This window comes from Hippocampus guttulatus, chromosome 1 (genome assembly GCF_054856545.1).
Source record: "Hippocampus guttulatus isolate MCC_2025c chromosome 1, RoL_Hgut_1.0, whole genome shotgun sequence".
NCBI lineage: Eukaryota > Metazoa > Chordata > Actinopteri > Syngnathiformes > Syngnathidae > Hippocampus > Hippocampus guttulatus.
In genome coordinates, this window is record NC_141261.1 from 3,918,858 (window position 1) to 3,944,479 (window position 25,622).

At 44.5% G+C, this 25,622-nt stretch overlaps 1 protein-coding gene across 1 annotated transcript in view; it reads right to left on the minus strand.

Moving 5' to 3' along the window:
* tshz2 (teashirt zinc finger homeobox 2) overlaps positions 1-14,549 on the minus strand; it is a 53,092-nt gene extending 38,543 nt beyond the window's left edge. The window contains exon 1 of the mRNA XM_086104846.1: positions 13,894-14,549. Within this exon, the coding sequence (XP_085960972.1) occupies positions 13,894-13,933 (40 nt within the window). The 5' untranslated portion in view covers positions 13,934-14,549. The remainder of the gene's footprint in view (positions 1-13,893) is intronic.
* Positions 14,550-25,622: the final 11,073 nt, after the last annotated feature.

Here is a 25,622-nt window from a genome sequence, read left to right on the forward strand (position 1 = left end):
AATAAATAAATATCGATGTGTTATCTTTTTCCAAGCCCGCAAAATTCTTCGAAAAAATGCTCACGTTTACATTGACTATACATTCTGGGAAAAAAGGGGGGCAGGGGGAATTTTATTGTACAATTTTTTTTTTAAAATCTATGAGTATGCATGGGTCAACTATAAAATAACTTCTTTTTTGATCCCTTAACACTATGTAAATATAGCATAATAAATATATCAGTGAGCAGACCATTTTACTGTTTTATTCCAAAAACACAGGCATGGCAGACTAATGGAACACTCAAAATGATCCCTTAGTGTGATCGTGAGCACGGAGAATTGTTGTTTGTCTATATGTCCCCTGCGATGGGCTGGCAACCAGTTCAGGGTGAAACCCCCGCCTACTGCCCGAAGACATCTGGGATAGGCTCCAGCACGCCCCGCGACCCTTGTGAGGATAAAGTGGATCAGAAAATGGATGGATGGTGTCACGGTTGATCTGTTTGGGACCAACCGTTGGCTCTGTTGGGCTCCTCCTACAGCGTCACACCTGTTGGTCATCATGTCATTAGTCGGTTCTCTGTTAAAAGGACTCCAGACTCGACCACTCATGGTCGAGTCATTATTTCTGTCACTGCTTCTGTTGGTTAGTGTGCGCGTGCCTTAATGCCATGACTAGTTGTTTGTATTGCTTTCACCTTGTTTTTGCGTCTGCCGTGGGATTTTGTTTATTACTTTGGATTCTTGTTGTTTTAAAGACTTCGTTTGTTCTGGATTTAGGTTTTCTCAGTGTTTTGTGAATACAGTTTGTCAAGTTCACCCTACTCCTCGCTCCTATGTGCTTTTTGGGGTCCCCCACCACCACGCTCATGACAGATGGATGAATGAAATCAGTGGCCCTAGTTTGTAATACTATACAGTGGGTTTTAATTAATAAAACAAAATATATTTTTAACGTTTTAAAAGGACTCCATTTACTTTACCGCTTATAAAATAAACAAAAAGGAAAGCTGTACATAGATTAGCCATATTTCATATTAACTAGCACCCAAATGCTATTAAGGTGCTTGTTCATAGAATGGCGAATCCATTGAAATTTCTACATTTGTTTTCATTTTTGCATGACTCCTAATGAAAAGTGCAGACACACACATTAGTGTGGATCTACTTTGCTGATCCAAATTAGGCATCGCTGGCCTTGGCGGAGGTTTTCTCTCCCTTGAAAATAAAAGGTAAAACAGAAAAAAAAACAGCTGTGTCAAAGCTGACTACACTCTGCCCACGCTACTTGTAAAAAAAAGCTGCTGCCAGCTGGATAAGGCCTCTGCTATTGCTCAATCCCTCTGCGTGGTGAATAGTAGCGATGACATCAGCGGCCGCCCACGGGAAGTGTGCGCGTGACGTGTCTGCACAGTTCCCACCGGCGGCCTTTGTTTGATGCCAGTCGAACAAGACGCTTCCTGTACAAAGACCTCCCTGTGTAATATAAATCGTGATGATAAAATTGTAAATCCTCCTAGCTTTAATGTCATCAAGGGGCGTGGCTTTAATCCGCTGTAAGTGCCTGAGAATGTCAAAGTCGCAAACTGAGTTTTTTTTCCCCTGCTCACAGGCTAGCCTACAGTAAAAACATCAGGGAGAGATTTGATACACTATTTTATCAAATGAGCTCAGCTTGATGGAATATGACCATACTGAAGAGAGTACAAAATTATTTTTTAAGTTTCCACTGTATTCATTTTCTCCTCTAAATGGCGCCATTCGTCATGGGCTCATTTGCGAGACAGTCAATTCCAAAGGCCTCCAATATCAAACTCAAATCACACTCGAAGCACATTCGTCATTTGTCTGACACCAGACAACTTTATTGTATGCGCGAATGTAATATTGAGATGAATAAAAGTTTTGAAAAGTTATCATAACTGCAGCTTTAGATTTATTGCGCAGCGCTGTACAATGGCTGATAATGGGTTTTAAATGTGAATTTGTATACAGTGTACTGTATTCTTGTTCAAGGTGGAATTCCAACAATCCATTTTTTAAAGTGTGTGGTCTTGTGCGAGCTGGACTGGTTTCCAGCCACCACACAACCACAGCAACAACAAATCACACTCACATTCACACCTTGGGCCCTATTTTCATGCCCAGTGCACATCTGGCACAATGTGCAGTCATACAGTGCACATGGATGTCGTTTTCTTTCCATTGGTATTTTCATATATGGACACAGTTACAAAAGGGTGTTTGCACCATTGTGGGAGTGAACAGAGCTGACTTAGGTTTTGGCCAATGAAAGTGGATCCACTTATTCCCTTTAAATTCAGCGCACACAACCTTTAAAATTGTAGAAGCAGACATATAGACTCACTGGAGTCCATGACAAAGATCACAAATTACGTTCATAAGGAATTGCAAGCAGCGGTCGACTTGCGGATCGTGCAAAGAGCGATCACAGACACACTGAAGGGGGCACTGAAGGGGGCACTTGGAGCCCGCCTACCACCCCGATCGTTTGTGTTCGTTTGTGTAGGATGTTTTAAAAACGATAATAAAAGTCACGATAATGTGTTCAATGAATGTAATACTACGAGGGGTCCGATGGTTTGATGCACACCATTGCCATACGTATTTCTGATTTAAATACAATGACATCTACCATACATATCAGCGCAGTTCAGAATCTGTCTGCTCTTTGATCGAATCGACCAAATTCGTGTTATGCCGCCTGCGCTCCAACTTAGACCTGTTTTTACCTAGTCTAATATCTAGTCTACTTTCTGTCATCAAACCGTCAGATGCGCTGGGGGCGTGTAAAAGAAAACACTCTTGGTCAGCTGGGTCTGCCAAATTCCCAAACAGGGTAAACTAGACTTGCCATGGCAGGAAAATGAAGATGCTCCAGTGTGAAATACAGTACCAGTCAAAAGTTAGGACAACACCTTCCAATTCGAATGGTCTCAAACACACGAAACAAAGGGAGGTCCTGCTGCAAAGAAATTAACTCTTGATGACGCACAGATGTGAACTGAAAATCGTTTCAGGTCACGAATATTTTTTATGTTTGCCAAAATATTCTGTTGATATTTCTACAGAATGTTGATGACTTTAGTTTTACAGTGCTTTTCAGGGTGTTTCTCAACTTGTGACTGGTACTGAAGAGAATCTTGAGACAAATCATTCGAGGATGCCAGTTGACCAGTTGGACTAATTTTACAATTGCAAAGAATATAAATGTAAGGTAGGCGGCCCGGTAGTCCAGTGGTTAGAACGTCGACTTCACAGTGCAGAGGTACCGGGTTCGAGTCCAGCTCCGGCCTCCCTGTGTGGAGTTTGCATGTTCTCCCCGGGCCTGCGTGGGTTTTCTCCGGGTGCTCCGGTTTCCTCCCACATTCCAAAAACATGCATGGCAGGCTGATTGAACACTCTAAATTGTCCTTAGGTGTGAGTGTGGGCGTGCATGGTTGTTTGTCTCTGTGTGCCCTGCGATTGGCTGGCAACCAATTCGGGGTGTCCCCCGCCTACTGCCCGAAGACAGCTGGGATAGGCTCCAGCACCCCCCGCGACCCTAATGAGGATGAAGCGGTTCGGAAGATGAATGAATGAATAAATGTAAGGTCACCTTTTAAATATCTTATTAATTCTACATTTTTACATTCTTAACTGCCTGTACAAGTGTGAAAAGTAATTATTCATCCACTATGCGCTATTTTTTTGACAACATCATGAGCCCGTGAAATTTCACTCGTTTTGAATCAAAAGTTCGACTCCCGAGGCGTTACTATATTTCAGGATGTCCCGCGGGTGCAGCGGGCCGACACACTCGTCAGCCACTGTTGTTGCTTCTCTTCATCAAGTTGTGAACACAACACAATTATTCCACATCCATCACGGACACTGAAGCTGTCACCGCTGTTTAATGAGTATCAATTAAGTCTTTTCAACCGACTCGCTCAGCACGTTGTGAAGACACAGGCGGGCAGGTGACCGCCAAACACAAAAGACCTTCAGGCACAGTGAGTTTAACGTGACAATATGTCACCATTTTAGACTCCAATCATGGCTTCATTTGGATGCTCTGCTGTCCTGTAATCAGGAGATTGCAAATACTCTGTCTATTCCTTGACGGTCTATAATGACAGTGGGCTAGCCAGGACAACTTTGCTTTTTTTTTTTTTGTCTTGGGCCCAGAGCTGGAGGGGGCCACGAGAGTTGGCGAGCGGAAATTGGACCACATCAATGACAAAAGAATAACTCTGCTTGTTTATTTTTTCATACAGTGGCGGCAGGGCGTATTCAGTGTTCAAATAAAGTTGTACCATTTAAAGTAATTATATACTGTAGAAGAGGCGGCCAAACGAAGGGATTATTCTGGTAAATTGTAATCAGAGATTGCTTCATGTGTCCTAAGAGTATTTTTGGCAATACCGATTTGACCATGTATTGTAATTCAAACCTATGACGTTTCAGATTTTTTAAAATTATTTAGCAAACCAGCTTGCATTTCAGATTTTTTTGAAAAAAACAGTAAAAAAAAAAATAAACAGATTTTTTTTTCTCAATTTTTTTGACGGTTCAGTTCACATGTTGGCCTCAGTGGAAGTCTGCACATTGCTGGGAGCCCTACTTCTTTTTAAATACATGACAAATGGCAAGTAGACCCCGGCGATATGATGATATACATCACGAAGACACGAAAGTTTGTACTATCATGCCTATCATCATTTTTCACCTACAGTCAAATACGAGTGGTGAGAACGACTGCAGATGCTTCAATTGACAGGCAAATGCTTTCACTTATCATTCTTACACAACCGAGTTGTCACCAGGTAACAACAGAGAGATGTGGATCATATTACACGGCCATCATACATGAGAGACAATATAACAGTTGATGAAGATTAATAAATAACAGGGTGGATGAATCCATCCATCCATCCATTTTCCGAACCGCTTGATCCTCACTAGGGTCGCGGGGGGTGCTGGAGCCTATCCCAGCCATCTCCGGGCAGTAGGCGGGGGACACCCTGAATCACTTGCCAGCCAATCGCAGGGCACACAGAGACGAACAACCATCCACGCCCACACTCACACCTAGGGACAATTTAGAGCGTCCAATCAGCCTGACATGCATGTTTTTGGAATGTGGGAGGAAACCGGAGCACCCGGAGAAAACCCACGCAAGCCCGGGGAGAACATGCAAACTCCACACAGGGAGGCCGGAGCTGGAATCGAACCCGGTACCTCTGCACTGTGAAGCCGCCGTGCTAACCACTGGACTACCGGGCCGCCGGGTGGATGAATCCAAATTACGAATTGTACCAAGGGAATGAATGACCAATAACAAACCCTTAATTATGATGAACCCCTTACAAAAAACAAAACAAAATCGAGGCATGCTGAGTACGACTTCAATTTGCACATGACGCGAGATAAACTGTTTCACGAACACAGATACATAATAATTTTGAACGTCCCTGCCATGATTCATTTCCTCTTTTTTTACCCCCCCCCCCAACTGCATTTAAAAGAAGCCAACAAAGGCGAGTGACCAAATCTCATCAGCGATGCACGAGACCTCTGTTTGACCCCCACAGGGAGATGGAAAACGGCGGTCCAGCAAGGTCAACGACGGCGGCCGAGCATCGACTTGATTCATCAAATTAGGTCGTGTGTAATTGCACCGCGTGACAACTCATAAAACACGGGGCACATAAAGCTGTCGGAGCGCCATCAGCCTGGCGCTAAACGAAGTTTCCAAAGGTGCAAAGTTCAGCACTTCATACAGTGCCGCAGGAACGTGGTCCGCAGCACGTCTTCCGCTCGCATGCTCTTCGTTCCCGCGGAGATGTGAGCTGAGCGTCCTTCCCAGCCCGAAGCCCAAGTACGGTATTCATGCAAGCTTTACGTTTTAGGCTAATTGGTCGTCGATGATTTATGAAAACATCTATCGCTTAATGCACCTTAACAGAATGTTGGAGAGATGCGTTTTCAATTGCACACTGATTGGCTCACAAACAACCAATCGTATCCCTGGATTAGAGGGCACGCTGACATTGTTAGTCCTCATAAAGGACTCAAAAATAACATAGAAATTCACATTTTCACACTTCAACAGCATTACAAGGCATTTTGACTTGAAGCTTTTTTTTGGTATGTTGTCAACACAGTTAACAAGATAATTCAGCAAGCAGTCAAGAAAATGGATGGGATATTTTTTACATTTTATTAACACGTTGAAAAAGCCTAAATGCAGCATTATGCGGTTCCTACAGAAACATTTTCAGCAAACACTCAAAACTAAATGATTTACTTTTTTTGTTTTTACCTTCATTTATAAGACAAGATAAGAAAAGCTTATGAAAGGAAGAAGTAGAAGAAAATATAAGAATATAATATTCAATATTCAATTTTTAAAAAATTCAATATAATAATTTAGAATTGTATTTCATGAATTTTTTTCAGTATTAGCATTATCAGTTTGTTTTTTTTAGCTAATCGGTTGGATGAAACCATGACCTCATAGTTCAATCACACCCAGTCACATCCGAACAAGAAACCAAATTTGGTTCCTTGATACGTCACGTTATCATTACATCTGTAATGTAAATGAAAGTGTGATGTGATGTTTACATTCGACATTTTGTTGATGGCTCGATTAGCGACCCATTATTGTATTTGATGCGCAGTTTTATAACAGAGGAAGGCAGTTCTGTACAACATATTTTGAATGGCTTTTTCAATTAAATCTTAATCCCAAGAAGAAAACAGAGCCAACGAATCCCTTTCACAATCACTCCGACATTGAAAACAAAGACAAAAAGTGAGCAGAATTTAAAACGATAAGTTCCATACCAAAGTTTTTTTTTTCCTGTTTATTTTCGTTTTTCGACTGCAGCCTAAACTAGTTAACTGTGCCCAATAAAAGAAGGCATTTTCGACATCACCTGAATATAAATGCCCTCACAACTGACCCACCCTGAGGTTGTGACGATGATTTTCCTTTGCAATTATCACTGATCACCCCATTAGCATTAGCCACAATGTTGTCATCGCTCCTGCAGTCACGAGCAGCCGAGGGTTAATTTACATAATTCATCTTAATTGCGGCTCATTACGAGATTGATAAGAAGCAAATCAGATAACTTAAGATGAATGTTTTCCGTTTTTTTTCCGCCCCCCCCCACCCCCTTTCATTTTTGGAGCATGAGCCTAATTCAATCAATTGTCTGCACATTGAAAAGGCTGTATTGACTCTTAGATGAGACAAATGTACTTTTTTTTTTCAATTCATGTTATTTAACAGGGGCTGCTGAATAAAAGCAGAACATCATTTGCTCTCATTCAGTGTTAGGTACACCGCTGCTCAGGTGAATCTAATCTGTTTATGATTTGTTTTTAAGGCCTCCATATGGCAGCCGTGCGCCCCCCACCCCCCTCTCCCCATCTCCTCCCGACACTACACATGTAGGTCAACAAGTACAAGATGAACGCCTAAATCCCTACGCATGGAAAAACAAAAAAAAAACCAAATGGAGATGACGTGGGGCCGCGGGCATAAATTACAAAGACGAGAACTCTGGCGGGAATGTTCATCGTAAAAGTAACACGTGAGGAAGTAAGCATTTCAGCGCAGAGAACATAAGACACACAACCTCAACAGCAGTGGGTAATCGATAGCAGGCCCAACGCCGCTACCGTATCCTCCACACGAGGACGACGCGTCGGATTAGCCATCTTGCACGAAACTCACATTCCAGTCTTCCACTCGTTGTCAGACTGAATCAAAAATCCACACCGCAACAAGAATTTTGTGCATATCAAAACCAACGTTTGCCTGGAAACTGGCACACATCTCAAGAGGGAAGTGATGTATATGAAAACACGTGTGTACATTCACATACATACACTCACTCGGTAAATTCTGTTCTGTCACCATATACATATTAAAAATCTGTCTGTGTATTCACTTAGACACGATATTAGTATCCGTGTCCACGTACAAACGCAAACAATGTGTCTGTCTACTCAGATGTGATGTGAACATCTGTTCGTGCACAGGAGACTCGCTTCCTCGTCGCGCACAAAACACAACTCCATCCACATGTGCACCCACGGCAAGAACGGCTAGCCTGCACCGCTAGCAGCACCTGCCACCAGAACACCCGATTTGATATTTCTCCTCATTTTCGAGTAAAAAGTTGCTGATGAAGAGGAAGTTTTTATGGGGAAAGCTCGACGGGGGAGAGGGTAGCCCGAAATTGCAAACGCTGCACCACAGTGCGCCGCGCTGGGGGAGACTGCATTTGATCAAAACATTTGTTGACGTCAACCTCGTCGCGCAGAAACACAGAGAGATGTAATGCCCGCTAATGACTGCATCACTTTGCAACTTCCTGAACCTCGAGCCAAAGTTTGGCCCCTCAAAACAAACTCAAGTTTCCGCACATTACCGTCAAAATAAAGTTACACAACTTTTTGACTTTTACGTTCGGTTTTTTTCCCCTCCCTTTCCCCACCTTTCTGGGGGTGAGCATTCTATGCTTAATAATCAACACTTGAGCTTTAGGTACCGTACCACTGTATTTGATCGTCCAACGGAAAGGTGCCGAAATGTGGTGCAGTGTGGAACGGATAAAAGTGGGAAAAGGTTGTGAATTCATCACTGTGTTTTATTCTTGGCATGATTACACAATTAATTAATTTCGACCAAACTTTTGGAGAGTTGGAAACTGGGCCAAATTAGAATGCATCAAATACTGAGCTGCAGACACGTTTTTACATTGTGGGCATTTTCGACATGCCCCTTCATTTGTTACTGAGTAATTGTTGAATTTCAACGCCAAACAGTGAAAAATGAGCATCTACAATGATGTGCAATAATACGGTGCCCCAATTTGGTCTTGGTGGAGCTCTGTGTTCTACTGAGTAACTTTTGTCAAAAGATTTCCCAAAATATATATTCTCAATGACAGAAAGCGTGAGCATGGCATAAAACAAATAAAGCACGACGATAGTTCAAGGGAAGGTGTCCTAAACCTCAATAACAAAAGTACACATTTCATTGGTCCCTCTTTCAAACTGGACTAGATTTTCCCACCTCAAGTAGATCAACAACATCTGCCTTGATGCTCGGATGTTTTCTGAGCATACCACTTAGGAGGAATTTGTGCAAGGCCATTCCCACAAGCTGCTGTCAGTCACGAGCTGGCGCTGCAACACTTAATGCCTTTGTCTGCTCCCCAATTCATCTTGTTAACAGCAAATTGGGTTACAGGCACAGCGCTATTGTAAAAATTAAAAACAACAACAGCGAGAGGGATCCTCCCACGGGTCGCGCAGTAACATATGGCTCCTTTCACTCAAAACATGAGCCTTGCGCTATTACGGCGCCTTTAAATGGAATAAAAGCACAACATGTGGCCGATAACCTCTCATGTTGATGAAGGTTCATTGCACTTGAGGAGCTTTCTCGAAATGCTATTAAATCCATTTTGGTTCTTCAGCGAAGACCTGTGCAGTTTTTAAACATTCATTTCATCCTGTTAAAACATTTCCCTCAGATTCTACAAATGCATTTATCTTCCTCTTTCAAACATACATTCAATGGATCGCTCAGCCGCAATTTTGAAAACGAAATTGAGCTCACCAAACCACATGATCAAATGTTGCCGATGTCAACACACTTCACATATGTTGCAGGTCTAAAAGCATGTTCCTCACACATTCAGGAAAACCGAGTGGACCCCACAAAAACTATGCGAGTACTGTAGATGGATGGATAGATAGATAGACCTTTATTCATCCCATAAAGGAATTTAGACACAAAGCTCTTCCCAGTTGACGTTTACAGTAAAACCACGTTAACTATGTTCTAGAAAAGTCTGCTAGCTTAATGCTAACACACAATGTAAACTTCTATAGATATCTGTCCTGATGAAACTAACATTGAGGGTGCGGTACTTATAAACCTTTACAAATGTGTATTTGAACACAAACGGTAGCAACACAGGCAGACAGAGCATGTCATAAGACTGATATTTGCGAAAAACAAACATTAAGCAGCTGAGTTGCTAACTTGCAACAGTTTTCTTCTGTGTTTTATCTTCCCATTTTCGTGTCGTATTTGTGCGCAATATTACCCGCTGGTGATAAAGGTGCACTCACAAAAATGAGTACCACAATGGCTATTGAATTATCATAATGCGCGTACCGTTTTAATTGTCTAGATTACATTTGATTGTTTTTGTAATATAATCACGGACAGTAATACGTTTCAAAAGACCTGCTACAAAAATAATTGTTGTTCTTTGAGTGCTACAAAGACACACACACACACACACACACACACACACACACACACACACACACACACACACACATTATTTTAAAAGTATTACTTAGTATTACTTACTTACATTTTATTTTAAATTTGTTCGGCCTTGGGGCAGGTCTGTTGTCGACTGCGTGTGATTCTAGCGTTGGGATTTGGAATACTCCTCTTGTATTGGATCTCATTAGTTTGTGCAGGTTTACCTAATGTAGTCTGCGGTGGGTGGACTTAAGATATGACATTTCCTTATGCACCTATTAATAAATGCTACAATTCCCGGAGGAGCATCCTGACTTCTCCAACAAGAAGGACATTGCATCTTTCGGGGGCCCTACATCAACAATGAACACATTTAAAAATATATTCCTTTGCATCTTGTGTGCACTTCTTTCCATCCTCCTTTCTCCTTGTTCCCGCTGCACACATCATTAAACATATTATTATAACATGACTGTCAGCCGCCGTCTCCGCTCGCTCCATTCTTGCTCTGCCAGGTAATCAATTTGTCGTCACTCTCTGTAACCTCAGTAAAGTCATCAAGTGAAATGAGTTACAGCTGCAAAGAGCCTTCAAGAAGACTAGGAGGAGGATGAGGAGGAGGGGCGCGGAAAAAGGAGAAAAATGACAACGAGGGCCAGGAATATTCCACCGCGTCACGGCACCGTCGCAGGTCTCGACGATGAAATATGAATGCACAATTTGTTTATCTGCCGGCCCGCATCTCACAAGCGCAGAGCTGTTAATTTTCAAGAAGAGGGGGTTGGGGAAGAGGGGGCTCGCAGACAAGGGATCAGTCAGTCATGAACTCTTCACAGCCATTAGCGGGCCGACATTTTGATGAAGTATTCCTAATGTAGTGGATAGGAAAGAATGAAAACACTCTGCCTGCCAACTTTTGATTGACCATTAAGCCACTGATGAATGTGCCTGTCAGCCAGGAGACAATTACCTCAACAATGAAGAAACTCTTCTGGAGGGCTTATTTGTACGCTCGCAAAGGCCCCGACACATTTAGGGAGCGTGTAAAGGGATCACTTAGGCACCGTCTGAAAAGTTCCCCCAACCCGCTTCCAAATAATAAAGGCAAGGGCCACTTTGGAGGTTGAAATGTGGGAAAATTATTCCGCGTGTTGAGCAGGGTGACCGTATTTTGCCAACCAAAAATAGGATGCCTCATGAATTTGGTGCCTGTGCATGTGCACGCGCGCATACGTACCTGGGTGCGTGTGTTTTGGGGGTGATTAAATGCATTGCCTTTTAGACAAGCCAAAAGAAATAACAATAATATCAACACCGCTACTTTTATTTGAACCTTTGTTCTTTTTCACCTAATGAAAAAGGAATAGATAGACATTCAGGTAAACTATTCGCCGAATGGTGGGGTGGGGGTGGGGGGGATAGTGTGGCCATCATGCATTGAAAAGTTGTTTGTCGACAGGACGTCATGTGTCGAAATATAGACAAAGGGTTGCGGCTGTCATGTGCTGAAAAATGATCGTCGACATCATGGGTGGGGAGGTTTTGGGGGGGGGGGGGGGGGGGGAGTGGTTGGCCTGCCGCTATGCCCTAAACTGGCCCGGAAAACAAAAACAGTCCTTTGGGAAAATTAACATACTTCCCGAAATTCCTGATGGCCACCGCAAATTTGTGTGTGTGTGTGTGTGTGTGTGTGTGTTTGTATATGTATATGTATATGTATATATATATATATATATATATATATATATATAGTATGTTTTTGTCCAAGAGGTCAAAATTATGATCAATGAGAATTTCAATTCTAAAAGTGGAGGACACCTTTTTTTTTTTTTTTTTTTACATACTTCTCTGCCTTTACAGAGCTATTCCCTCAAACTTACGTAAGTTGTATAATGATCTATAATACAATCATCTCACTAAATACCCAGCTGCAGTGACAAAAGAAGTTTGCCCAAGTGCTGTTGTCGTAACACTTCTGCTGCAGATGAAGTTACAACAGTAATGATTGACACAACACCAATCGCTGCTGCTGCTATAATGGTTGACATGACTGTCTAACCCATGACCGAGGAGTACAAATGAATAGATCACTGATTGGATCTTAGATGCATTTTGAGGAACAACCAATGTGAGATAAAGGGGAAAAAAATAACAATAGGGAAATTAATTCTGATTTTGTAGGGTGAGAAAAAAATCGTCTGGGGGGAAAAGAGGATGTTTGGTCACTCGTATGGGGGTGTGTGTATGTTTATGTGTTGTGTGCATTTGAGATCTTAGTATCTTCCTCACGTAGAAAAGCGCTTCTATTATTGGCGGAGAAACTATCGCCATCTGCTTGCAGCATCCGCAGCCATAATAAAGACTGATAACTTCACGCAGCTTCACACGCGAGAAAGAGAAAAAAACAACAACAAAAAAAGGCATCCTCCGAAAAGACAACCTAAGGGTCGCTGATTGTGGTACCCTTTAGGGAATACGATTAGCAAACCGAAAGGCTAAAAGGATTGTTAAGACAAATATACATTACAGCCAGCCACCACCAGCAAAAAATGTGTCCATGTTCGTAAGATGATGAAGAGTTCACAGAGAGTTCACAAGCAGGATACAGCCGCCCCACGCAACAACTTGCAGCCAAGGAAGGCATGACTTCTTTTTTTTTTCTACTAGTTCACATTGAGACATGCAGGACGCGTGGATCCTTGGAAGGGTACGGATTGGGATTTTTTTTTTTTTTTGCCTTAATGATATCAATAGATAGATAGATAGATAGATACTTTATTTGTCCCATAAAGGAAATTTGACACATAGCTATACCCGTTTTAAGTTTACAGTAACTACTTGAATGTGCCTGCAGAGGTGCTGTTGTTTCATTCTTAAATAATACAATTTTGGTTGACAAAGTATTTCACCTGGGTTTATCTGAGATGAATAAAATATGTATGAAATTATCCCAACAAACCCATTAATTTAACATATCTGCTGCGTAAAATGATTGCTCTTTATGAAGTCTCGTTTGACACAAGCAAGGTAATATGGAGCTAACTATTTGAGATCTATGTGCCTTTTTTTTTAATCCTACAGAAAGAATTGTACAGGGAATGACATCGTTTGTAGATTATTGTCTGCCACCTAAATTAATAATATTCACAAAATTAAGTGCATCATTCACCTTTTTTGGTCAGTCAGGGAATTATCATCACACTTCCATCCAAAACCATCTTATTAGGAACAGCTCTTCGAAAAGCTGTCAAAGACTCCAATTCCATTGAGGACATGCGCTACACAGAACATAGGCGGATGTTGGGCAGGTGTACCTAATAAAGTGGCCGACTATCTTACTTTTTAAAAACTTATTGCAGTACATTTAAAATGCTTTACTAAATGCAGTGTGCAGTATACACATATTGTACACTGCATTTAGTGTGTATAAGAAGGTCCTGCATGAAACCAAGCCAAAAAAGTTTGTTGGGAGGTAGCAACGGAGGGCTGGTGGAAGGAGGCGTAGAGGTGAAGCGGTGACCATGGCAACAAAGTCAAAACAAACCTAACAATGTGTGTAATTAAAAAAAAAAAAAAAGACAGTGAAAGAGGCGTCTTCTTACCCGCAGCCCGTCGAGGCGCCTGCTGCTTCCTGCGTGGCATGGTGACGCGGGTTGGCCGTTCGCGCGCGCGTGCCCAGGTGCAACCACAATACGGGGCCACGCTCGTGCGCGCATGAGAGTGCACGCGCGCGTGGAGTACGTGGTTTTTTGGCTCGTTTTGATTTTCTTTACGTCGCTCGTGGCTCTCAATCTGGCTGCCGGGGAGAATCCAGTTCGCTTTGTGTCGCGAAGCAGATCAAAACAAAAATGAGTAAAAAGAGAAAAAAAAAAACAAACATAAAATATCTATGTTAAAAAAATTAAAATATATATATTTGAAAACCCAAAACAAATCAGGGCTTCTTCCGTCTTCTATGCGGGACGGAGCGCCCCCCTCCTCGTGTCCATCAGATCACCGCTCGCCGCGTGTGTGCGCGCTTCCACTTCCCCCTCCGTGGACTCACAACGCGTGGTGGGGCTCAAGAAAATCAAACGGAGAAGCATTTAAAAAAAAATGGTTTTGGCACCGCTCGCGTGCACTGTTGGCTGTCGGGTGGGACGAGCAGAGCAGAGAGAGGCGATGTCGGCGCGCAGAGATCCACGCGAGAAACTGAACATTGAAAACTCCTCCCTCCCTCCCTCTCGGTTTCCCTCCTTCCACCGGGCCGGACCTGACGACGACAACGATGATGATGGCAGCGAGACATTTGTGAGAACAGATAAGCAGCAGTTTATTAAAGGAACAGAGGCTGCACGCCGCTTCCTGCCATTCCGATGTATTTCATGGAATTGTTTTTTCAAAACTGATTTTGAACCTAACTAACTTTTTTACGCACTAATATATATATATATATATATATACTGTGTGTGTATATATATATATAATTATATATATATATATAATTTTTTTTTCATTCATTCATTTTCCAAACCGCTTCATCCTCACCAGGGTCGCGGGGGGTGCTGGAGCCTATCCCAGCTGTCTTCGGGCAGTAGGCAGGGGACACCCTGAATCGGTTGCCAGCCAATTGCAGGGCTATATATATATATATATATATATATATATATGTATATGTATATATATATATACTGTATGTGTGTGTGTGTGTGTTATACTGAGTATAATCCCTCAATCAGGGCTAGACCTGCCCCCCATCCAAAAAAAAAAAAAAAAAGACCAGGCTGATGTAAATGATTTCGAATGGTCTGTCGTGGTTGCCTCCGACCGCCCCCCGTGGAGTTGAGTAGCATTCATCATCCCGTTTCTCAGAGCATGGTTCACAATGTAGCGGTCATCAGCATGGTATGTGTCCAAATGACTTCTACATCTTTATGTGATGCTTCCAGTCTCTCGGTATCGATGTTGCAACCTGCTGATGACGCACTGTGACACTCTAAGTCAGGTTCTGGAGGGCCGCTGTCCTGCACGTTTTTTAAGTCTCCCTGTTGCAACACAGCTGATTCAAATGATCAGATCATCAGCAAGCTCTGCGGAAGCCTGACATTGAACGAAGGACGACTTTTTAAACACCAGCTCTAATTGAGCCACGACATTTATTGGTCAATTCAAGGATCAAAAAACTGTTGTGAATTTTGCCATTAAGGTCCTCGATAGGGAACAGCAATTTGTGCAAAAAGTACTGAAACATTTAACGGTTGGACATATGCCTTCAAAAGATTAGAGAAGGTCACATTAAGTTCACCTGAAAAGGTTTGAATATATTTTAGGCTCATCCTGACATTTCACCCGAAAGCCAAATATCCTGAATTTTTCGTGAGTAGAGTATATAAAACACTTGTAGGGGATGATCCAACTGAACTTTATTATTCGGAACAAAATGAATCGGAGCTTTTGAGATTGCTCATGACCTCGCTGTCTCAAGTGGCAAGTGTTCAGAGAATAGCAGAAGATGCGTCTGTATGTTGTCGTTGCCCACTTTTTTCGATCATTCTCTGACCCCGCTACATTCATAAGTGAGATTTAAATCGTTTCTTGTTTTAAACTGCAACAACAGATATATTTATAGTTTACAAAAAAATATGTATATCGATATCAGTATCGGTATCAGTATCGGCCACACAAAGCAGGAAATCATTGGTTATCATTATCATTATTATAAAAGAAGTCAAGGGGCGAAAGGTCAGGTGAACGAGAGGACCACTCCAATCTCCTACGTACCCAGACTTTGTGGACACCTTTTACAGCATTAACCGCAAAAAAAAAAAAAAAAAAAAAAAGTGTGCAATGTAACAGTACATGCAAAACCGAAAGCAAAAAAATATATGCGCCGTGTTTTCACAAAGTAAGCCGAGCCCATCATTTTGAATAAAGAAAAAAAATGACTGAGGAAAGTTCCCCTTTGAGGCGTTAAAAATGGAACGAAAATCGAATTAACAGCTGCTTGATGGGTGGAAGCATCAAATGATGCCGTCTGTTTTTAAGGGTGACAAATCGGTCTACTACTGTCTTGTGACTCTCTGAATGGAGGCGACTGACATGACTTTGGCTCACACAACACGAAAAACTTCTGAAGTCGCAGAGATTACATTTTGGCGCCTATGTGAAGAAAAACATTGAAATTGAATTAGAAAAGTAATATTCAAGAAGTCTTGGAAATATCTGAGGCTGGATCATTTGTCTTCTATTTATCTCTTTGCTCTCTTCACTTTTAAATCATGACTTCCCTCAATAAAACGTTTCATATAATTCTTATATGATGCACCTGAAATGTTTCATATTTCATATCCATATTGCGTTTAATATGATTCCTTGACTTTCTGCATCAAAAATGGACATTTATTCTGTGAAATCCAGTTTGCACTCACATTTCCAGAAGATCACACTTAACTTGTTGCTCTCTCAAGCCATGTCCTGATTCACGTCGTTCAATATGGACAGAGGAGTGATGTTATTAGTCCAATCGTGTTATTTTTATTCGTCCTTTCCACTGATGACAATCATCAGTGAATGCGCTCAGCTCCTGTTTCATGGTGTGAATTAATAAACTGAGTTCATTCTTTAACCCCGTTGATCTTCGTGTAAACAGCCACGTGCTTCTCAGTGCATTTCAGACGACCGGTCATTGACAAACTTGTTAGTAATTGCATGGGACTGGCAGCAGTGAAGACTAACAGAGTACTTTTTTGTCATGGATGTTCTTTTTTCCCCCCTCTCTTTCCTACCATAGTGAACAGTGCAAGGAAAGTTACAAGAAAATTATGGACTGGATTTCTCGTATAGTAGGACATTTTCTTCTCGATTAAGTGGAACGGATGAGATAACTACGCACGATAACTTTACCTGACACTGTAAATGAAGGAAACCCAAGTTTTTAGTCGCCTCTTTATGCGACCCAGACGTTCATATTAACATGTACCACTACAAGTCGCAAATCAATCAAAATTTTAAATAAAACATCCATCCATCCATCCATCCATTTTCCGAACCGCTTGATCCTCACTAGGGTCGCGGGGGGTGCTGGAGCCTATCCCAGCCGTCTTCGGGCAGTAGGCGGGGACACCCTGAATCAGATGCCAGCCAATCGCAGGGCACACAGAGACAAACAACCATTCACGCCCACACTCACACCTAGGGACAATTTAGAGCGTCCAATCAGCCTGCCATGCATATTTTTGGAATGTGGGAGGAAACCGGAGCACCCGGAGAAAACCCACGCAGGCCCGGGGAGAACATGCAAACTCCACACAGGGAGGCCGGAGCTGGAATTGAACCCGGTACCTCTGCACTGTGAAGCCGACGTGCTAACCACTGGACTACCGGGCCGCCCTTAAATAAAACAATGACGGTAATTGTAATAGTCATTGCTTGAGATTGCTGGAGGCATGGAATGCAGCTAATGTTACTTCCATCACCTCGAAGTCCCTCCACCACCCAAATGTTGCTGAGTGAGTTACACTGCTATACTCACTCTATCCTGCAGTTTCAAAGTCCGGCATCACCAGTGGCTGCTCTGCGTCTGCCTGCTGCTGCTTCAGTTGTCCAACTTGCAGTGCTGTCACAGTTGCAGAGGCTACAGTAGCCAACTCCAGCCAACGTATGTGTGATTTCATCACATCATGCAGCACCTTAAATGTAATTCTCCTTCTTTTGATATCAATGTAAGAAGCCAAAGAAAACAACAAAAAGCAAACAAGCAAACTGTTAATCCTTCATGATAGGCCAGGCCCTAGCTAAAAGATAACACCACGAAAGACTTGAAACTATTCATTTTGAACGAAAAATCAAATGGAGTCTTCATTCGGGGTGCGCAGTACGAATTGGCGTTGCTTTGACTCAAAGTTTGAATTTCATCTACGGGAACATTTGGAAAGTGTCTGTCTCTCCTCAAAAGCTGCTCATGACTTCATTCAACGTGAAGCTGAGGTGATGGATGACTTCATTCCAGAGAGACAACGCCCCACCGAGATCCGGGCTGGGCCCACATTACAAATGGCTTCCTGATAATATTCCATCAGCCTATTTTGTGTCTGTCACTCACTCAAACCGCAACCGATACCGCAGACCTCCGCTGAACTCCGCCTGAACCCGCGCAATCAATCACGCCTCAGATCACAGCTGAGTCGTACCTGGCTGACAGCTGCGAGCACCTTGTGTTTACGCAAACGCCGCCCTCACCCCAACCCATGCTCCACACACACACACACACACACACACACACACTTTATCACTTCCAAATTTTACTGCTGGTGCCCACATCTCCACAACTCCTCGGAGATTCAGTTTTGGCAGCAGTGCAGATGGTGACAGCAGATTGATGTCCTTCTTGGATGCGTGGTAATAACAGATAACAATAGGATTCTCCAAATAAGACTTGACACGAAAGGAAATTTGCGATTGCGCTTCCACCCCGGATGAGGAAAAGTCCAACACAACTGCAGGTCAGGACAATTCCACACACAATGAATGTGAATATTTCGACATTGGTTGTACAAAACCTTCTCTGTAATCGGGATGCAACAGATCTCGCAAGGCCTTAAAAGTCTGTTGAGCAAATGTCAAAGGAGAAACTCTCTGGGCTCTATTTTCGTTGATGGCGTATGACAAAATGCTAGCCTATGACGAGTTTCATGCCGGTCGAACATTGGCTGCGCCTGTTTGCCAATTTGACAGACTTCTCTGAGACATGGTGGGCGTGCCGGCGAAATGAGTGCGTGCCCTTGGGCATGCGCACGATGCATCTGACAATTTGGTGTCTGCCTGACATCGAAGTCCGGTCTAGTTTTGGTCTCACGTGATTTTTGTCATATCCTGTTTTGTTTGCTTGTTTCCTGCGTGGGTTTTCCTTTGTGTGGCATTTCCTTGGACTTTGATCAGCAATGTTGATCAGTATTTTGTCTTTGGACAAATGGCACATAGATGCAGCGATATTGCTCTTTGCTAGTTGCCATTGCCTTGCATACCAAGTTACTATTTTGTGCGTTTCGGTGTCCTTCCAGAAGTTACTCCTGTCTCCTGAGATTTTCTGAAGGTACTACTGTGTTTTTTTTTCTTGTCTCGTTTGAAGATGTTCAAATGGATGTTGTGTGATTGATAAGCACTTCAAAAACAGATAAGATCGACGAATATAAGCTACAAAGTGCAGTCATGTTAATAACATTCATGACACTTTTTTGCTCAAAGGTTCTTTTTTGGGAGGCATTGAGCAAGCAGAGGGGTCAGAGATCCACGTTGGTACAAAAAGAGCACATTGAATTTGAGTGCAGGCGAAGTGGATTGAGTTGACGTGAGAGTCGCTGCTGTTGAAAGCAGTAAAAGCAGCTTTGTGGCTACACGCCGTGTTCTGTCCTCAGGGCTGAATGTAACGGATGACGGAGATCATCTGAACCTTTTTCTCCAACATCACTCAGAACCTGACGTTACCCCCCCCCAGACTTTTACTTTGTACTTTCTACTGTGTTTTGTGTGTGTGTATGTATATATATATATATATATATATATATATATACTGTATATAGTAATGCCTCGTTTATCGCGGTTAATGGAGCCCAAAACTACCCGCGATAAACAAAAATCCGCAAAGTAGCGACCCCACCCCCACCCCCCATATAGGTACATGGGCATGTGCATGAGTCTAAAAAATATTTAATAAGAAACCCTTTATTAGTCTCGCAATGGAGAAATTCCCAACTGGCCAAATTTAACGGTATACATGCATGTAGACGTAAATTTTGTCATAATAAACATTATTTAATGCTGTATACTAATAGATTTAAACATGTATAAGTTAGGTTAGGTTCGTGTATGAATAACAAAATACAGTCAACATATACATGTAGTACTGTATATGTTTCTCTATGTGACTCGCTGTTGTTTTGCTGACTTTTGCTGCTTCTCGTGAACCGTTTGCGGACTTTTTGCAGACTTAAATTTATTATTATTTTTTTTTATGAATATGTTTATAAAAACCTCTCCGTGAGCCGTCACCTTACCGTGGTGGAGGGGTTTGTGTGTCCCAATGATCCTAGGAGCTAAGTTGTCTGGGGCTTTATGCCCCTGGCAGGGTCACCCATGGCAAACAGGTCCTAGGTGAGGGACCAGACAAAGCACGGCTCACAAAGCCCCTTATGATAGATAAAATCGATGGCACTCAGTTTCCCTTGACCGGACGCGGGTCACCGGGGCCCCCCTCTGGAGCCAGGCCTGGAGGTGGGGCTCGTTGGCGAGCGCCTGGTGGCCGGGCCTACACCCATGGGGCCCGGCCGGGCTCAGCCCGAAGAGGCAACGTGGGTCCCCCTTCTCATGGTCTCACCACCCGTGGGAGGGGTCAAAGGGGTCGGGTGCAATGCGAGCTGGGCGGCAGCCAAAGGCGGGGACCCTGGCGGTCCGATCCTCGGCTGCAGAAGCTAGCTCTTGGGACATGGAATGTCACCTCTCTGGCAGGGAAGGAGCCCGAGCTGGTGTGTGAGGTAGAGAAGTTCCGACGGATATAGTCGGACTTGCCTCCACACACAGCCTGGGTTCTGGTACTAGTTCTCTCGAGAGGGGTTGGACTCTCTTCCACTCTGGAGTTGCTCATGGTGAGAGGCGCAGAGCAGGTGTGGGCATGCTCATTGCCCCCCGGCTCAGTGCCTGTACATTGGGGTTCACACCGGTAGACGAGAGGGTTGCTTCCCTCCGCCTTCGGGTGGGGGGACGGGTCCTGACTGTTGTTTGTGCATATGCACCAAACAGCAGCTCAGCATACCCACCCTTTTTGAAGTCCTTGGAGGGTGTGCTGGAGAGTACTCCTGCTGGGGACTCCCTTGTTCTGCTGGGGGACTTCAATGCTCACGTGGGCAATGACAGTGAGACCTGGAGGGGCGTGATTGGGAGGAACGGCCCCCCCGATCAGAACTCGAGTGGTGTTTTGTTATTGGACTTCTGTGCTCGTCACGGACTGTCCATAACGAACACCTTGTTCAAACATAAGGGTGTCCATATGTGCACTTGGCACCAGGACACCCTGGGCCGTAGTTCGATGATCGACCTTGTGGTTGTATCATCGGATTTGCGGCCGCATGTTTTGGACACTCGGGTGAAGAGAGGGGCGGAGCTGTCAACTGATCACCACCTGGTGGTGAGTAGGCTCCGATTGTGGGGGAAGATGCCGGTCCGTCCTGGCAGACCCAAACGTATTGTGAGGGTTTGTTGGGAGCGTCTGGCGGAATCCCCTGTCAGAAGGAGTTTCAACTCCCACCTCCGACAGAGCTTTTCCCATGTTCCGGGGGAGACGGGGGACATTGAGTCCGAGTGGACCATGTTCCGTGCCTCTATTGTTGAGGCGGCCAATCTGAGTTGTGGCCGTAAGGTGGTTGGTGCCTGTCGTAGCGGCAACCCTCGTACTCGCTGGTGGACACCAGCAGTAAGGGATGCCGTCAAGCTGAAGAAGGAGTCCTATCGAGCCTTTATGGCCTGTGGGACCCCAGAGGCAGCTGACGGGTATCGACTGGCCAAGCGGAACGCAGCTTCGGTGGTCGCCAAGGCAAAAACCCGAGCGTGGGAAGAGTTCGGTGAGGCCATGGAAGCCGACTTCCGGACGGCTTCGAGGAAATTCTGGTCCACCATCCGACGTCTCAGGAGGGGGAAGCAGTGCACCACTAACACTGTGTACAGTGGGGATGGGGCACTGCTGACTTCGACTCGGGACGTTGTGAACCGGTGGGCAGAGTACTTCGAAGACCTCCTCAACTCCACCAACACGTCTTCCTTGGAGGAAGCAGAGTCTGAGGACCCTGAGGTGGGCTCTCCTATCTCTGTGGTTGAAGTCACCGATGTGGTTAAAAAGCTCCTCGGTGGCAGGGCCCCAGGGGTGGATGAGATCCGCCCGGAGTTCCTCAAGGCTCTGGATGTTGTGGGGCTGTCCTGGTTGACACGCCTCTGCAACATCGCGTGGTCAACGGGGAGAGTGCCTCTGGATTGGCAGACCGGGGTGGTAGTCCCTCTTTTTAAAAAGGGGGACCGGAGGGTGTGTTCCAACTACAGAGGGATCACACTCCTCAGCCTCCCTGGTAAGGTCTATTCAGGGGTGCTGGAGAGGAGGGTCCGTCAGGGAGTCGAGCCTCAGATTGAGGAGGAGCAGTGTGGTTTTCGTCCCGGCCGTGGAACAGTGGACCAGCTCTACACCCTTAGCAGGGTCCTCGAGGGTATGTGGGAATTCGCCCAACCAGTCTACATGTGTTTTGTGGACTTGGAGAAGGCGTTTGACCATGTCCCTCGGGGAGTTCTGTGGGGGGTGCTTCGTGGTTATGGGGTACCGAACCCCCTGATACGGGCTATTCGGTCACTATACCACCGATTTCAGAGTTTGGTTCGCATTGCCGGCAGTAAGTCGGAATCGTTTCCAGTGAGGGTAGGACTCCGCCAAGGCTGCCCTTTGTCGCCGATTCTGTTCATAATCTTTATGGACAGAATTTCTAGGCGCAGCCGAAGCGTTGAGGGCGTCCGTTTTGGTGGCCTCAGTATTGCATCCCTGCTTTTTGCAGATGATGTGGTGCTGTTGGCTCCTTCAAACGGGGCTCTCCAACTCTCACTGGAGCGTTTCGCAGCCGAGTGTGAAGCGGTTGGGATGAAAATCAGCACCTCCAAATCTGAAACCATGGTCCTCAGTCGGAAAAGGGTGGAGTGCCCCCTCCGGGTCGGGGGAGAGATCTTGCCCCAAGTGGAGGAGTTTAAGTATCTTGGGGTCTTGTTCACGAGTGAGGGCAGGAGGGAGCGAGAGATCGACAGGCGGATCGGTGCGGCGTCTGCTGTGATGCGGACGTTGTATCGGTCTGTCGTGGTGAAGAAGGAGCTGAGCCAAAGGGCGAAGCTCTCAATTTACCGGTCGATCTACGTTCCAACCCTCATCTATGGTCACGAGCTATGGGTCGTGACCGAAAGAACGAGATCCCGGATACAAGCGGCCGAAATGAGTTTTCTCCGCAGGGTGTCCGGGCTCTCCCTTAGAGATAAGGTGAGAAGCTCGGTCATCCGGGAGGGGCTCAGAGTCGAGCCGCTTCTCCTCCACATCGAGAGGAGCCAGATGAGGTGGCTTGGGCATCTGATTCGGATGCCTCCTGAACGCCTCCCTGGTGAGGTGTGCCGGGCATGTCCCACCGGGAGGAGACCCCGAGGAAGACCCAGGACACGCTGGAGTGACTATGTCACCCAGCTGGCCTGGGAACGCCTCGGGATCCCCCGGGGAGAGCTGGAAGAAGTAGCTAGGGAGAGGGAAGTCTGGGCTTCCCTGCTAAAGCTGTTGCCCCCGCGACCCGGCCCCGGATAAGCGGTAGAAGATGGATGGATGGATGGATGTTTATAAAAATCCGCGATGCACTGAAGCCACGATAAACAAACGGCAAAATAGCGAGGGATCACTGTATATAATGTTTTTTAAATTTATTTTTGTGTGTGCGTAAGGCATCATGGTGATCTACTGGTTAGCGCGCGAAGTTTGCATGTTCTGCCCGTGCCTTTGTGGGTTTTCTCTGGGTACTCTGGTTTCCTCCCACATTCCAAAAACATGCATGGCGGGTAAATGGAACACTGTACAGTATATATGCTGTATATATATCTGTGTGTGTGTGCATGGCGGGCAGTGAGTTTTTGACCTGGGCCAATCGCTGACTGTGCATGTGTAAATTGGCAACTCTCATTTTTTGCAATGGTCCAATTAAAGTTGGGTTCGGCTGCATCGCGCAATGTCCGGTGGCCTTTCAAGACATCTGGTAATCATGCCTTTTTTACTTTGATCAGAAGGGGATAAAATGTTTACATTTGACTTTACTGTCTGTAAATGTGTACCTTCAGTGGTTGCATTGTATAATATGTAATTATCGAAAATTGATATTGCCAGACAACAGAAACTCTTCAACACAGGTGCAGAGAAAAAGGTCAGGGTAAATGCAGGATCTCCCGGTGACCCAGAGGTAACCCTTCTGATCATATCTGCATTTAAATCATTCACTCCCAAAGACGTTTTTAAACGTCTTTTCAGACTTGGTCCGAAAAGACGTTTTTAAACGTCTTTTCAGACTTGGTCCAGAATTGGCTGGTACTGAATGAGTTAAGCGAGTGAAGCCATCAAAGGTGTGTATTGTTAGTCTATGGTTGGCCATGGATTGAAGCCCAAAAAAATATAAAAAATAAAAAACCACGCCAGCTATCGCATTCACACTGCTGCTTGACCTATTTCCTCTCGTGTAATGTATCGTTAAAGCAGCCTTGTGAAAACGCTTAATTATTCATGCTTGATTTCAGAATGAAGAGCTTTTGAGAACATGGCTCCACGGGAGGATTGACACACGCAACACACGCAGACGCACACACGCAGATGCACACACGCGCGCACACACGGTTGTGCACAGCGCATTAAAACACGAGTGAAGATAAATGCCCTGTCAGCGCCTTTAATGATTTATTTCAAACATCCCACTGAATCCAATAAGGTTGCAAATCCATGCTAGGTAATTGTTTGTACAGCAACGAAATTGGAGGGCCTTTTGTTTTGTTTTATTGAGCACTGAACTGAGCAGAGAACGCACTCACCACAGAGGGTGTATCTAGTGTCTCAAACAAAGAGAAGCAAACATTCAGAATCAGCGCATTTCTCATGATGGCCAGCAGGTGACTTCCTGGAAGACAAGAAACAGTCTTTGCTTCCTGTTCACCTGGTTTCAAAGTTAACTCAGGAGATGAAATGTCAAAAGATGTCTTTAACATGTGGGTTAGGTTTAGGGTTAGGGCAGTTCTTCTGAAATACTGAAGTGGGCCTCCCATTGACTGCAGCAAACAAGTTTATTTATTTATTTATTTATTTGCCATATTAAAATAAAGTGTAATTGCAAATGCATTACAGTAGGTGGCAGTGGCGGTCATTGTCTGAGTGTGCAAGCTCTGCAGGAGCCTGAGAATGATCCTGATCATTTGAATCAGATGTGTTAGACAAGGAAAAAAAAATCTAAAACATGGACGATGCCGGGCCTCGAGGAGTGGAGTTTGTGACCTGTGCTTCTGGACAGATGAGACATGATTAAGATCCTCTCCCAAAATTATGAACAAAATTCTTGACTGTGCTGGGCCATTATTGCCAACCCAGGATCAAACTCAGGCAAACACTGCGTGTGGGGTTCAAGTGAATTGAGGAATACCGTGTCCGTCCAGAAGCTGTCATGCCAGCATTCTGTCAGTTGTCGCTCCGCATTGTATTTAGTACGCCCGGACTGTGGGTCCATGTTGGGTTTGTCAGCGTCTATCCCGACCCGACCTGTCT